The 15,812-nt window shown below is 41.0% G+C and overlaps 1 protein-coding gene across 1 annotated transcript in view; it reads right to left on the minus strand.

The window, feature by feature from the left end:
• Positions 1 to 488: 488 nt before the first annotated feature.
• The window catches only part of kif26ba (kinesin family member 26Ba), a 113,444-nt gene continuing 98,120 nt past the window's right edge, over positions 489 to 15,812 (minus strand). The window contains exons 22-28 of the mRNA XM_059348955.1: positions 13,945 to 14,879; positions 13,518 to 13,750; positions 12,771 to 12,962; positions 12,460 to 12,674; positions 8,538 to 8,803; positions 7,127 to 7,277; positions 489 to 5,675 (exon numbers count right to left, since the gene is read on the minus strand). Of these exons, the coding sequence (XP_059204938.1) occupies positions 5,527 to 5,675; positions 7,127 to 7,277; positions 8,538 to 8,803; positions 12,460 to 12,674; positions 12,771 to 12,962; positions 13,518 to 13,750; positions 13,945 to 14,879 (2,141 nt within the window). The 3' untranslated portion in view covers positions 489 to 5,526. The remainder of the gene's footprint in view (positions 5,676 to 7,126; positions 7,278 to 8,537; positions 8,804 to 12,459; positions 12,675 to 12,770; positions 12,963 to 13,517; positions 13,751 to 13,944; positions 14,880 to 15,812) is intronic.

The raw sequence follows: 15,812 nt of genomic DNA on the forward strand, positions 1-15,812 counted from the left end.
ACATGCTTCAGATCTTGGCTTGAGATCAGTTTCAAATGCTTTTAAAGCGGATCTCGTGTGTCCATCCAATTGTATCCGCTTATCCGGGGCCGGGTCGCGGGGAAGCATACTAAGCAAGGCATTCCCCAAGGCGTTTCCGGACCAGGCAAGAGATATAATCTTTCCACCGTTTGTGGGTCTTCCCTCGGGCCTCCTACCAGTCGGAGGTGTATTGATATGGTTTTTCTTCAATGTGGCCCCAATTTGCTCCAAGTCATTAAGAATTTACTCTGATTCTTTGTTTAAAATGTATATATACGAGAAAAACAAAGTTTTCTACAAGACTTCAAGGTAACACCGGTTGAGTAATTGTTATACAAATGTTCATTTTACAGATAAGATAAAAGTACTTCTTGATATGTGCTATGTATATGATGCATAATGTGGGTATTTATATGGGTTTGGGATGGCCCACATGCTGTGTCTAAGACTGAAGAATCAGATGTGAATCTTTTTCAATACATTTCTTTATTTACATCCCTCCATCTTGCTCTTCCATCAACAAAATATGTCAGACCACATTTCTCAAAAACAGTAAATCTGCAGAGGACACGCTTACAGTCCAATCATGGGAAAGACACGGTGAAAATCTCACACTTGACATTCAGCAGTTTGCAATGAGCATGTGTGGTAACGCTGGGTAATTCTCACAGGAAGTAACTCATTCTAACAGATTGGCACTTTAAAGTTACAGAACTGGTTTTAATTAGTTATGTAGAGATTTCCCAATCCACTGTCTTACAACTGATCAGAACTAAGGTACTCTCACTGTTATTGATAAAATGTGGTCTGACCCAGACTTTAACACACAATACTGCTTAAGAACTTACAGCTGCTATGTGTCAGATTTCCAGATAACACATTATAATTCTTGAACGCTCCAACAAAACACAACAGCACATTCATCAATTTATCCATTAGACTGTTTGTTTTTGCCCTCATACTCGTATAACAGATGGCATTTTATGAACAATTTTATTTGAAGCACCTGACAATTAGTGCTTCCCTTTTAGCACAATTGCCTCTGATGACAAAGAAACCCTTAAATTTGAAAGGTTTATGTGGAATATTATGTTAGCTATAAACAATATGCGGCCACAGAAACCTCAGGCGTTTCTCACAATTATTGCTAGAATTATAAGGAGCTACCACATTTGGCAGTGAGACATCTAGGAGGAAACCTCACACATAGCTTCTTAAATCTGGAAACAAATACAGGCCATTTAGCTCATCCAGAGGTTAGGGTTCCTAAAACATCCACTGCTTATTACACAAGGCTGAAGATAACAATGTAGACGCAACACTTCTTCAAATGTAAAAATGAGCCATCATGTTTATGTTGGTCTGGAGCTACACAGTCTCCAAGCCAGATGTTCTGCTTAGTTTGTATTCCGCTAAACCAATCACAGTCGTATTGGGCGGTGTTTATAATGACATATTTTTGTAGGACAAACCAGAAATAGCATCTCCACGGGATCTATTGAGAATTCGTCTATTGGATTTTTGCATTGGATTTTGGATCATTGCAGAAATAAGGTCAAACACACGTTTCTGATGCTTGAACACGTTTTGTTTAACAGGATAATCTTAACAAATGAACACCACTTTTATTATGTTTCAAGTGTTAATGCACCTGGCAGAAGAAAAAAATAATGAATAACGTAATGCTATCGTGAACCACACCACGGTCACATGACTTCTACGTCACAGCCGTATTGCTTCAGATGCTCTCCGACGAGCTAACAAGCGATTTTGACAAAGCTAGCGAATCCGCAGACTAATAGATTGTTTATTAACCTGATCTACAATCTACAAGAGTTTGCAAGAGCACTGAAAAACACAACTAGAGGCTGTGAGGCAGACTAGTGAGAGTTCCCGTCCGTGTCCAGTGTGATGACATTTAACACCGACATCCACCGTAGTCTCACTTAGCCACTACTGCCTTTTTAAGGACACATAAAAACTCTAAAATTCACAAGTGGGGTTTTTTACTAACATATTTTTTGCGTCATACAACAAAACACAAACATCTCTTCAACTTGTGTTCACTACAGACCTTATTTCAGGCATCTAACCAAAAACCCATTCAACATCCTCATTGAGTTTGAGAGGTTAGACACTAAGGTGCTAAAATGCTAACATGCTTCCGCATTCCTGTGGCGCCCAGTGGCAGGTTTATACAAAAAGTCTTTATCCAGTGGATCGAACTTATCTGTGGGTGGACAGCACAACAGGACACGTCAGCAACATGATACACCTTAGAAAGGTCGCAGTTTAGCTTAGGCGACAAAGCTGCTTGGTTAAATTTAGGAAACTATTTTGGTTTGGCTTAAATTAATTACACAAGTCCAGGTAGTCTTCAGATTCTCAATATTTCTGGGGTTCTGGTGTTGCCAGTAGAGATCTTGATAATAGATATTGGATATTTTGGCCAAGACTTCCTGTTTTGTGGGCCGGCCATTATTAACAGTCCGATTAGAGAAGAGATGATGTCCACGACTGTAACATCTCACAAGTAGATGTGAACGGGAAAAAAAAGAATATTGATAGCCAATGGGTTTCTCATTTCCTCTCCACACAGCCTGTTTACCTGCATGTAATCAAAGCCTGCTCAAACATGATTGGTCATTACGACTCGGACTGCAAATGGAAACCAGAATGTTCCCAATACCAAACTCTTGTCCTGTTGCCTACAGCTTCTTCATTTATATGCAGATATTTGTTATAACTTCCCTGGATGTGAATGTTTTAGGAAGCCCAAAACCCATTAAAGTCTCCAACAGGAACAACAGGAGCAAACAAAACAAACAGAAAATATATGAAATAAAAATGAGCATATATATGTGTACAGTATATATATTTATATATGACATGGGCTCAGCAAAGTATGTACAGTTCTTTTTTTCTTTTTCTTAAATGCATAGTAACTTTAAAGATCATAAGGTGTAAATAAATAGGAACATTAATAAGCGACTCTTCTCTCCTGAGCTCAAATAAATAAACCTTCATTGATGATTGGCACGGCGACCTGGGAGATAAAAACAGGAAGCGTTCAGAGGCCTCTCTTGTCTCCAGCTAAAAACACTTCTTAGGTCCAGTTTGTCAAAAGCATCTCAGTTTCAGGAGTAATTTCCCAATAGATTATCATGTGGCTGTCACTGCAGGTGTACACCACATGAGATTAATGACTGTTGGCTTTTTACACAGCCGTGAGAAGATCAAAACATTTAGTCATTTCCTGTTTCTGTGTCAGTCGAGTGAAAAAGATCAGAACTGAGTTTGATCTATTAGGATGAAGATAAATTTAGCACTAGGACGCTTTTGACAAATCATACCAATCATTACCGTGTTTTTACCTCTCAGACTACAAACAGGATCTCCCAAAATTCCGAGGGAGAGGGATGGCGAAGAACAGACGTGATGATGATGGTGCGAGAAGAAGCATTCAAAGGGTATTGTTCTGTATTTCAGAGGGAAACAGACTTTTTCATATATTTATATTTGTACAAACATTTAGATCATAAACATCTCAAGCACCATAGATAATATTAACAAATCTTAAGTGTTGCTATCCATATCCAAAAAAAGGTCAAATGGAACCAGGCAGAGATCTATGCCTCTTAATTTGGTCATCATCCTTTTCTTTCTTTAGTTCTCTTTCATTCTTTTATATATGTTTTGTTTGTTCCTTCATGTGCTTTTAATAAAAGACAGTGAGGGGACTACTTAAATAGCCTATTTTTTAGCCATGCATTGTAGTCCCATATAAGTGTTTCTATTCTAAATTCATTCTTTTTTCCAATAATAGAGGCCTTTAAAAAAGTAACACTGTATATCAATTGGCTTATCCTGTACCTGTGTCTTCCTCACAGTTACATATCTCTTCAACCTGTTTCTATTCCCTTACTATCATACATAGTCTCTACATGGTCCCATTGCACGCAAATAAAAAAGGATACCTTAATATAAAACACACACATTTAACAAATCATTCAGTTTCTTTTAGAATAGAGCAGAACAACACAGATACAAACAACAGACAGTCAGTCAGTCTGACAGTCAGCCGAGTCGATCGAAGATGTACTTAACACTGGATCAGAGAAAAACACATTTTCATTCCCACTCCTGTGTGACTCACACGTTTCATTGCTTTGTGAACATGAAAAAGCCATCACATCTGTATCAGGGAAACATACTGTACGTGTGCCCCAGAGGGTCAAAATTCATATGTGCTCTGTTTGTGGGGGAAGTCAAAAACAACAGCACAAGAAACTATTTATTTTCCTAACACATAACTCTGTGTCCTAGAAAAATCATGTGTGTTTTTCTATTTGGATTTTTGGTCCCTGCAACATTAAGTTGTCTTAAAAAGGACTTGGTGTTAGTCAATCTTCTGTAGGTCTGTTTTAAACTGTTTAAAATAGGAATCCAGCTTAAATGTATTCTTATCTCTCATCAGTGTACCAAAGACCATTCAAACAAACGTACACTATTGGTTTGTTTATGATATAGTGAAACATTGACCCACAGAAAAACATCACATTCAAAAATGGCTATAAATTCAAAGATTTTCCAAGGACACTGACCTTTTTTTTGTTTTTGTTTTTGTTTTTTCTATGCTAGCACCATACTTACTGCATGAACACAAATTCAGAGAGAAAGAGAATGGGTCTTGGTATTGTTGAAATGTTCACAAGGCACTTATCTTAATCATGTTTCTTTGTCCTCCTGTCTTTCTCTTGGTCAGTCTCTTTTTATTAACTGCACAACAATACCAGGCCATGCTGCAGTCAGCACTCTGTATTTACAGCCAATGGCTCTCAACTGCTTTAACTCCAAAGTGCTCTTCTAAAATGATGGGAGATGAGAAATTCTTCTTCTCCTCTCCGGCACCTCTTTTTTAATCGTACTTTCTTTAAAAAAGAAATGGCAGTTTTTGTTTCTCTCTTCACTCCTTTCCTCTCCATACATTCTTAAATGTTTGACTCGGTCTAAGAGGTGTCTCAGCTATTCTCTTCTCTGGAAAATTGTGTTCCCTTGGTTATGTGTGATGTTTTTTTTCAGACTTAGAAGCATCTGTCGGCCTCTTTGAGCAGCCATGTTTATCTGAGTCAAAGCGGCCGATTTATAAGATGCTGTTCAAGGTTGATTTCTGAGACTGAGAAAAAAATCTATCATCTCATCAGTCTCTTGGCCTGTTAAAAATCTCTTTATATCTCCATTCCTTTTATCCCGCCACCCTTCCGTCCATCTGTTCTTCTGCCTACTTACATCCGGAGGAGACGTGAGGGTGACATGCAGGATTGAGTGGTCAGTCCATCCCTGTATCCCTCCTTCCAACCTTCCGGTCCTCTGACGAGATGTCTTTGTTTAGGAGATATTCTCTTAAGGTCTTGATAAATTAAAGTGGGCAAAAGGGTTCAAATGTCAACATCTAATTGAGTCCGGCTGTGTGTCTTCTTCTTCCTCCGCCAGCTCTCCATCTGTCTACCGATGTCTGGAGGACACGTCGAAGCAGGTGATCATCATGAGGTGGGCTTTGCAGAAGTTGACTCTGGTCTCCAGTTTGTCCGTCACTGTCTCCAGAGCTTCCAAATACTCCAGTGAGTCTACTTCATAGACCTGCTGTAGCTCAACTGGATGTGGACAGACGGGCAGAGGTGTGAAGATGACACACTTTGCTAAAACACTATTGTAAGTACATTGAGTATAGCCTATGACTCATTTTAAAGTGTGATATTCCATATTTTTCTCGTTGTCAACAAATTCCATGACAAGACCAAAACCAAACCAGTATAATAGATCCTACTGACAAGTATACTGACCATAGAACTTACTCATTTTCTGTAAGCAGTGAAGCATTAAAGCATGGCAGAATAAGAAATGGTAGTGTGTCGTCATCAACAGAAAGTCAGCCTTTTTTTTTTGGAAGATAGAAGAGAAGAGTAAATTGCAGTTTATATGGTATACAGTCAGACAAAGAGGAAGGCCAACTTTAAGTGTTTCATTTTGCTGGATACTGTTATAGATTCATTATGTATGGTAAGCCTTTGTTTCCTTAGCATTCGGTTAGCATATTATTAGCTGGCGTATATATGTCTGAATTATTGTGCAGTTGGCATTTAGCTTTTAGATCTGGAGGTTGTGTACCCAAACTTTTATAAATTGGACATGGGGCTCAAAGACTAAATGACCGCAAATTGCTGACAGATGACAGCGCAAGTGCCAAACACGCACTGGTTCTGATGGTCCATCAGCCTCTCTCCCTGCTGCAAGAAGACTATTTTACTGGCAGGAGAGCAGACAGCAGCTCTGGAGACAGAAAAACTATTTAGCTAAGTAGCCAGCCATCTGTCTCCAAACTGTGTGTTAAACACTTAACAGCCAGCCCCACTGACGTGTGTATTTTCTTTTGACCTAGTCAAATGACCACAGCAAGCAGTTCAATGTCTGTCCTATTCTTATACTCTGTCTATGATATTAGCATTGTGTATCCAAAGCCTGATATCATTCCTCTGTGCTATAGATCTTCTTTTTTGTCTGTAAGAACAGATCACTGAGCCGGACATTCATTACAATAAACACAGGCGTTATTTTGATTGGATCTCACAAACACCTGCTGTAAATAACTCAAAAGGACACCAACTGTGTGTTAATCCACAGCTGGAAATAGTCCCCCACAGGAGCTATTTATACTCCAGTTTGATTAAAGTTTGTTTAAAACTGCAGTGCCCGGCTGTTATAGGAAATGGCCGAGCCTCTTTGTATGTATGTTATGAAACATAACCTTTATGGCTCTATACTTCAGTAGAACCAAGGACCACAATCCACAAACGGGGAGGGATTGTCAAAGAGTACCGAGTCAGATGCGTTGTTGGTTTTGGTGTTTTCATTGGATTTGTTGACAATATGAAAAATAAAGCCCATACGATTTATATCTTTTTATATGGATACAATTATATTAAATCAATCATCCCTTCTATTCTAACATGTTGCGAATCACAGGAATAGAATATATGCCAAGACACACACACACACACACACACACACACATACACACTCTCTGATGTGACAGAGTCCTACTTACACTCTGTGGTCCATTTGTGCGGCTCCAGCATCAGGTGCTGTTTGGTTTGTTCCAGCTCCTTCTTCAGACACTGGTACTTGGCTCTGACTTCACTGATTCTCTGCTGACGATGTTCCAACAGACGGAGCTTGGCGCTGACATAGACCACCTCCTGACAGAGAGAGAGAGGACAGTCAAGCAGATATGGATTTTATTCACCTTTATTTATCTGGAGGAGTGTGTTGTGAAGCATGCGTCTCTCCCCCCTCAGCAGCAGCAGCCTGTTTAACATTCACACAGTCGCATACATTCACACCTCATCGACCCTCAGTGTGACCGCAGTCAAGTGCTTTCGGACACTCAGCAGCTTCACTGGAGCAGTTGGGGGTTAAGTGGCTTTCTTAAGGCCTGCTGTAGGGAAAATCTATATTTCATGCTTTTCTCTCCTACCATCTTTCCCAAAGCTCACAATGCCTCCTCCCCTGAATACATAGAGGTTGAGGAGTGCAAACCCAGATACCTGCACCATGCATTCATTTCACAGTACCACTCTGTATTCTGCTAAATCTGGGGAATATTTCATAATTTCAAGGGAAATAGAATGTAGATTTATTTAAAAGAAAAGTTCACCGTTCATACAAAACATAGTTCAAATGTTGATTCATTCATTGTGTGAAAATCCTTACTATTTTTTTAAACTTACGCCTCTTTCATCATTAACACACACAGAACAGTAGCTCAGATCCATTACTTCCTATGTCTCTGTCTTTTCTTCTCCAGCTTGTTCTCCTCCAGCAACACTGTCCAGCAGAACTTATTGCTTTTTAATGTGTCCCACAACTATTATTCATCAAATCAATTTCTTTGACATGAAGTGCAATATGCCTCCTGCCCTCTGGGTCTATTTCTCTGCTCTTTGGCTCTCCACCTTCTTTAATTCTCTTCCCACGTCCAGTCATTATTCTCCCTCACTCCACCACCATACAGTATTCTTCTCCCTCTAATCCTTTCCTGCTCTCTCTGCTACACTATTTCTCTGTCTTTCTCATTTCTTTTCTAGCCTTATTTTACCCCTTTCCCTCACTTTAACACTACTGTGTGAGTTTCTTTTACCTGTGGAGATTGGAAAATTATATTCTCATCTCTACCTGCCATGTTTGAAATTCTCACAAAGTCACAGCCTCCTCTACCTTCACAGCTGGTGGAAACAACCTCTGAAAACTGAATCAACAACATTGTGAGAAAATCCTATTTCAAGGGTGTTGTTAACACACATCTCTCTGCATTTTAATACTTTTCAAACTTGAAGCACATAATCTTAGATGTGGTCTAGTTTGACTTTGTTATAGTTAAAGAGAAGCTGTGCAGCTCAGCTTCATCTCTCCTTCCCTCCTCTCACCCGTACCTCACCCGCCTGCTTTGCATCTCTCACCTTGCTCCCTCCTTTGTCTCTCCTCTTCTGCAGTCGCTCCACGTCATCTATCTCGTACACCTTGATCTCAAAGGTTTCTGTCGTTGCAGTGGCGCCCCGGAGGTTTGAGGGAGTTGGTGGCCCCAGCGGGCCATCCACCCAGCATGCACCTGGGCTGGAGGAGGAGGAAGAGGAGGAGGTGATGGCCTGTTTGGAGGAGCGGTGAGAAGGTGAGGAGGAGGAAGAATCCAAGGTCAGTGCCGGGATCAGACGACGACGCTGGAGGCCTGAAAGAACAAATTAGATGAATAAGATAAACAAAACTAGAATGTCACACACCACCAGGGTTTATCATGACGTGTTTTCAGATGCAGTTAGTGATAAATACTGTTGCCCTTCACCTTTCTTATTCATTCATTGACTACTGCTTTTACTTTCTGATATATATTTTTTACGAGTGAGGAATTGTACTGATTTGAGTAGTGCCTTTGTTTGGTGAGAAGTTTCTATCAAATTAAAAGAGAAAATTCTTCAACAGTCATTTCAAACATAAACACCATCAAACTGCTGTAGCATGGCTTAGCTCAGTACTCAATGCCTTTAATTGCTACTAATGATCAACTGTGAGATATTCTGCAATAATAATTGGCAAAATTAAGTTTCTTTATTGCTATTTAAATATATTTCATGATTTTATTCTCTTTTTAATCTTTAGGTTATTAGAAGTCCATTTGCTTTCATTATGAGAGTTGGATGGATCAGGTGTCCATTCAATATAAGGCTACAGCCAGTAGTCAGTAAGCCTAGGTTACACAACAAAAACAGTGCTGGTTGCCTGGTAACCTTACAGTTCAGGACTTCACTGGGCTGTCAAAGTTAATGCTATAATTGCTATAATACACAGCTTGTGTTATGATCACCTTTGACCAATTATTTCAGTTCCCACCCTCCACTCAGCCCATGCAATCCACTCATTGCCCTCACCTGGTTTTCCCCACCCACCTTCTCACCTTGCTTCACTCCCTCATTTCCCCACAGTCAGGGAGCTAGAGTGATGTAAAAGTCAAATGAAATGCAACATGACTGTTCAGGCTGAGGCTGCTTTGGAAAACTTCAGATATGTATAAATGATTTAGGACCACATATGACTGGCCTTGATCCGATTTGAAAAAATCTGATTTGTGCTGCTCAGCCTGTCATAAAAAAAATAAGATCTGAGTCACATATGAGCAAAATAAATCGGATTTAGGCTACGTTCAGACTGCAGATCTAGATCTATCAACTTTGTGAATACTACACATAAGAACTGCCTTCAAGAGTCACCACTACATTGAAGATACATCACTACACCACACAGTTCGAAAACAAGAGAAGCAGAAAAGTTGGGACGGACTCACCAATGACTACTGGACTTAATTTAGAAATCGAGGTGTCATTATTATGTCCAGCATCTGGGAATAGTAGCTACTGGATGTAACTCCAATTCTATAAATAAATATAGATATTAATATTGATTTCCAATAATATAGATACTGTACGTCCACATAAAGGAAGCATATTTGTCCACTCCATTACCATGTTCATAAGAGTATTAAATAATTGAAATTACCTTTAAGATACATTTTGAACTGATGAACGTGTGAGATAAATTTGCAATTAACTATGGACAATCAATTAACTGCGAATGATAATTTAAGTTGTTTTCTTTCTTTCTTTCTTTCTTTCTTTCTTTCTTTCTTTCTTTCTTTCTTTCTTCAACCAGGAAATCCCTTGAGATTAAAGTCTCTTTTTTGAGGGAGGCTAAGCTAGAATAATGTTATACAGCCGTACAGTTGGTGCAGTACAACTTAAGTGTCCTTGTGCTCAATGGGGAACCCCACTTTGTCATTCTTTGCCACCAAGTGTCTCCAGAGGAAAACAGGAAGATAGGACATGGATAGAAAATCAGAATATTGTAAGCTAAAAAGAGAGACTGTGGGTGGTAGAGAAAAGAGAGGGACATGGATGAATCACTGGAGGGAAGCAGAAAGGAAAAGGACAAAAAAAAATATTGAGTTACTGAAAAAGAAAGAAAGGGAACTAGAAACAGACGATGGAGTTTGAAGTGAGATAAAAAGTTTAGTCTGTGTTCATGAAGCTCACAGATAACAGCAGCGGGTCACTGTCTAATCTGCCCACCACGCTAGAATGAACACACACGCTCATACATGCACACATGCTTTGCATAGAAATTGCCAGCCATGTAGGAATGAGAGTTATCAGATTCACCAGGAAGTGATTGATAAGGTGAGAGAGAGACAGGAGGGAGACAGTGGTGAATTTAATAAGGTTACAACTGTCTTTTGGTCTCATTGTGGCACAAGGTCAAGCAGAAACATTAGTATTTCATTACATAGTAGGAAGCAGAATATAAAGAAGAAAGAGGGTCTGCCAGGTGAAAAAGGTGCAGGGGGAGAAAGTTGGAAGAGAGGAATAGATGAAAAAAGATGAGAAGAGGTGATGCCATGAAAATTTTACAGAAAGTTAGTGAATCCAATCTAATGGAAATCACGCACAAAGGGAGACTCAGCTGGAGATGTGATTAAAATTCCTGTCGCACTAACTGCACATGTTGCTTCAGTCTGTGGCGCATCTGTCCTTTTTATATCCTGTCTGCATGAACTGGGACTGAATTGTTGTATCCATCCTGAACATGTCCAACCTGTCTTCTTGTGACAGTTGGACAGTGAATCAGAGAAAGAAAATGAGAATGAAAATTCAGACTTCACACTGCGTAGCAGGAGGCGAGGCTGTGTCCTCCACATGGATGGAAAGGGTTACTCCAATTTAAATTAATAATCAGAGACACACCGGGCAGAGCTGCCTCTGTCGAATCGGATTTTATGCACATATCCATCCTCGTAGTTAACCAGTAGAGTGTAATTTGGTGGGCACATTAGTAGCCTCTCACTGTGCTGTTCTGGTGAATATATATTCATTATAGCCCACACCAGCAGATTCCCTTTACCATTTCACACATGGGTGGTCAGGGTCACCTTTCCTACCTGCAGCCTCCTTCTGCAGCTGCAGCTTCCTTCACTGTTCCCTGACCTGATCACTGCTTTCTCATTGTGCCCCTTCAGCAAAGGAGGTCTTTCTCGTTGTTACTATCAGTCTTAAATCAATCTTCATTTAATAACTTTCTTTATTAGCTTTCTTTTTTAGGAGGCTCCTGATCACATTTTATCAAAGCTTATTTCATGATACAAACATTATTTAGGTGCTTTTTCAGCTTTAAAAGCTAAAAGTGATCTTAAAAAAATGAATACATTTTTAGAACTGCATACACTGAATAAAAGTGGCAATTGTCATTGTGTTCACTGATTGAGAGGTTCATTATTTACTCTAACCATGAGTATGGTTGTCATTTGACTTTTTGCTCTTGTTTTCACAGGCTATTTGAAGGTTCATGACTTTCACAAGTGTTACTGTATTTCAATCACACTCATAGCTTTGTCATATCAAATAAAGGGATACTTTAGCTATACATGTATTTTCTGTCATCCCCCATTATACAATTAAGAGAAGATTTACATTTAGTCATTTAGCAGACACTTTTATCCAAAGCAACTTACAGAAAAGGGAAACAATCAAGGTATGGTGCGATAAGAGCTGTTAGTGCAGCAATAAGTGCTAATGACAATTCCTTAAGGAGTAGAAGTGTTGTGTGGTGCTAGGAGAGAAGGAACTCTCTGAAGAGCTGGGTCTTCAGAAGTTTTTTAAAGGTAGAGAACTGGTAGTGCGTTTCACCAATGGGGAACAACAAAAGCAACGAGTGTGGATTGTCTTTTAACGAACAGGTGGCAGAGCCAGGCATTGTTCCTTGGAAGAGCGCAACGGTCGTGAGGTAGCATGGATGTCAAAGCAATAGAGAACAGAATGGGTTTAAATGTATAATTGTGACCTGTGTTGCTCCTGCTCTTCTTGCTGCTCTTGGAGCTGCGTCTGGAGGAGGTGGTGGCTGAGCTGTGCTCGCTGAGGGAGTCCTGAGCGGAGGAGGTGCTCCCAGTGTTCTCACTGCTGTCTCTCAGCATGCTCTCATAGCCGCTGCTGCCTCCACTGTGGTAAAACAAGGCTGTCTTCCCCATGGCCGGGGGGAGCTCACCACTCAGTACGCTGCTGTAAGAGGCAGAAGGAGGTTACAGTTAAAGATTAAAAAAAAAAAAATCTTTAATGCAGTGTTTAAGCAGCACCTTAATGAATTTGTGCTGGTACCTGTTGTCACTAGCATGGCCGCTGCTGCAGCGATGTGGTTTTCTGGGAGCTGTGATCTTGCTGTAGGGAGAGGGCAGTGTTTGGACCACTGGTGCCCTCTCCTCTCCCAGGCCACCACCGCCTCCTGCTCCTGCTCCTGCTCCTGCTCCTGCTCCTGCTCCTGCTCCTGCTCCTGCTCCTGCTCCTGCTCCACTGAGAACAGGACAATAGGATAAAAGAGTTAAACCCATAAAGACTACTTTTGGAATTTTTTTAATGGCATTTTGGGTTTTTAAATGAATAGTTAACAGTTGGGAGCAGAGGGAATGACTTGCTAAAAGAGTCCCCAATGGAAGTTAAACTGCAATTTAGCACATTAGACATGAGGAAATTGTGACGCCAGCTCTGTTATTCATGATATTTTTACATAACACGTTACTTGTGCATCATATTTACACCAGTTATTGTTTACAGTGTGATTGTCCAGACAATATTTCTCTTATAATCTCTATATATATAAATTAAGATAATAAAAATAGGCTAAATTGTGGTCGGCCAGTTGCTGATGGATTCTGAGGTTGCATTTCAGCCAATGCATTCCACCTCATTTGCTCTCCACACTGACTGTTTACCTGCATGAAACCAAAGCCATCTCAAATGTGACTTGTCAATACTGCTCGGGCTACAAACAGACTAACAGACTACAAACAGAAACCTGAAAGTTATTAGTTGTTACCTGTTAAATTATATAAAGTAAAACTGACTAACCTTGCACCTGCAGCTGCTCTTTCCTCTGCTGGCTCTGCGCCTCCTCCCTGGGCATGACTCCTGGAACGGGAGCCTGCACTTCCCTGAAGGAGCTCTGAGATACGACCGTTGACAGCCCGGAGAGGCAGCTTGGCAGCTAGGCTTCCCCCTCGACTGCGGCTTAAAGACTGGGTAGACCAAGATGCAGGGGAGGGTCCCTGCTGCTGCAGAGGACCCTGGACTGAGCTCTGGGGCTGAGGAAACAGATCAATGACTGGCTTTAATCACTTCATTGAGTTATTGATGAGTGTGTTTCTAAATACTGAAAGTGCACAAAGAGGAAAGTCTAGCACTCATTGTAAAAACTAAGTTGTCTGAGTAGCTATGTGATGTAGTGTACAGTTGTTAGAACTGTGTTCATTTTAAGCGACAAAGTATTCCTCCGTACCTTTCCATTGGGAGGAAGGCTGGAGCTGCGGCTGGAAGTCTGGCTCAAAGACTTGGTGGAGAAGCTTAGAGTCTTGGTGCTGGATGCAGACAGACTCCTGGTCTTGGGACTGCTGGTCATCAGCAGCTTACTGACGGCAGAGATCTTTGACTGGCCGCTGGTTTTGGCTGGTGACTGCGGAGCGCTGCTTGGACCAGGACTGGTACTCACACTAGGGCTGCCGCTGTTTCCAGTAGGAGAAGAGACTGATCCAGCCCGGGTGAGGCTGCGCCCAGTACGAGGCATGGTACTGTCCCCCCTCAATCCTCCTCCTCCTCCTCCTCCTCCTCCTCCTCTTAGACTCCCCCCTCTCTCCAGAGAGAAGCAGTCGTAGTGGTGGGATCCACTGTGGGAGCTGTGAACTCGACCCAGAGAGTTGGTTCTGTTTGCAAGCTGTTCCAACTTGGCGCTGAAAAGTCTGCTGCTGTCGATGCTGGAGCCTCGTTGTCTGATGGTCCCTGCATCATCTGCTGAGTTGCCCATAAATAGCGCTACATGGCTGGGTCCGTGGAGAGGACTGGCTGCCCTGTTCCGCTGGTCGAGGCTGGATTTGCGTACAGGTGGCAGAGGTGGGACCCCCCCCTTCTTGTGGGAGAAAAAGCCCTGTTTACCAGTTGATCCGCGGCGGTCAAGTGTGGCACGGGGGCTGCAGGGAGTTGAGGTGGTGACGCCAAGATTACGATACTCTATTCCATTGTCCAAGCCATCGTGGCGGTTGAGACGGTGCCAGCCGCGGGGAAGGCTGGCAGTACGGTGGATATCTGGGCTGTAGATACTAGTCAGGCATTCTCCCTGGGCAACAACAGCGATCATCTCACAGCCGTCCACCACTCTCTTAAAGGAGTCTGGAGACGACACAACCTCGCCACCTGAACTAGAGCTCCCATGATCTCCACCTGGGGATGCAAGAAAGGCAAAGAAGAATAAACATTGACCAAATAATCAAAAAATTCTGTTAATCTTTTACTTTGAAACATCATTTCACTGTTTCCTACCACCAGGCCTGATTGGTCTTAAGCACTAGTAGTTTAAAAACAACTTCCCTTCTGAGGTAAATCTATCTTGTCAAACAGTAGATAAAGCCCCATATACTCTGTTCTGTCAGGTGGAAATACCTCCAATTACTCAGAGCTAGAACTTCATAAGATCACAAGAGTCGAGTAAGAGTCTTGAGCATATACATTGGATTTATTTTAACAACTTTATTGTAGTTGAAGTGTGCACAGTGCAGCTTTATTATCTAGGAAAAGAGAAGTATTGGATTGGGACTCGGTATCGGCTGATACTCAATATTTAATGACTCAGATTGGGATTGGGGGTGAATCAGGACATCTGTCGTCAAAAATATTTCAAAAAAAGTGGTTACACAGGGTTTGTACAGTCTGCTTAATTATAATAGTAGGATATACTCCTTATAGAATGCTTAATTTTCAACATATGGTAACATATGGTGTTTCATCTACACAATCTACACCATCTGCACTCACTCATCTTTTATTATTTGAATTGAAATGACCCTGTCTACATATTACTTTGAAAAAAGGAAAGTTCTTCTTATGTTAACCCGTCATTTATAGCAAGATTATGATCTGTTGATGCCTTACTCTGGAAATGAATATTAAAAAAAAAAATCAAAGTTACCACGAACAGCTGGTAAAATAAACAAAATTACATTTACATTGATTGCTGTTGTTATAAAGGAATTCGATAAACTTGACTTGACTAAACTTTGACTGCTGACTGACTGCTGACTTTGGGACTGTGGAAATATTTTGTTGACAAGTAATTGAAGAGTACTTCAATTCTAATGTTAAAACATCTGTTAAAGT

This window comes from Centropristis striata, chromosome 2, assembly GCF_030273125.1.
Source record: "Centropristis striata isolate RG_2023a ecotype Rhode Island chromosome 2, C.striata_1.0, whole genome shotgun sequence".
Classification (NCBI taxonomy): domain Eukaryota; kingdom Metazoa; phylum Chordata; class Actinopteri; order Perciformes; family Serranidae; genus Centropristis; species Centropristis striata.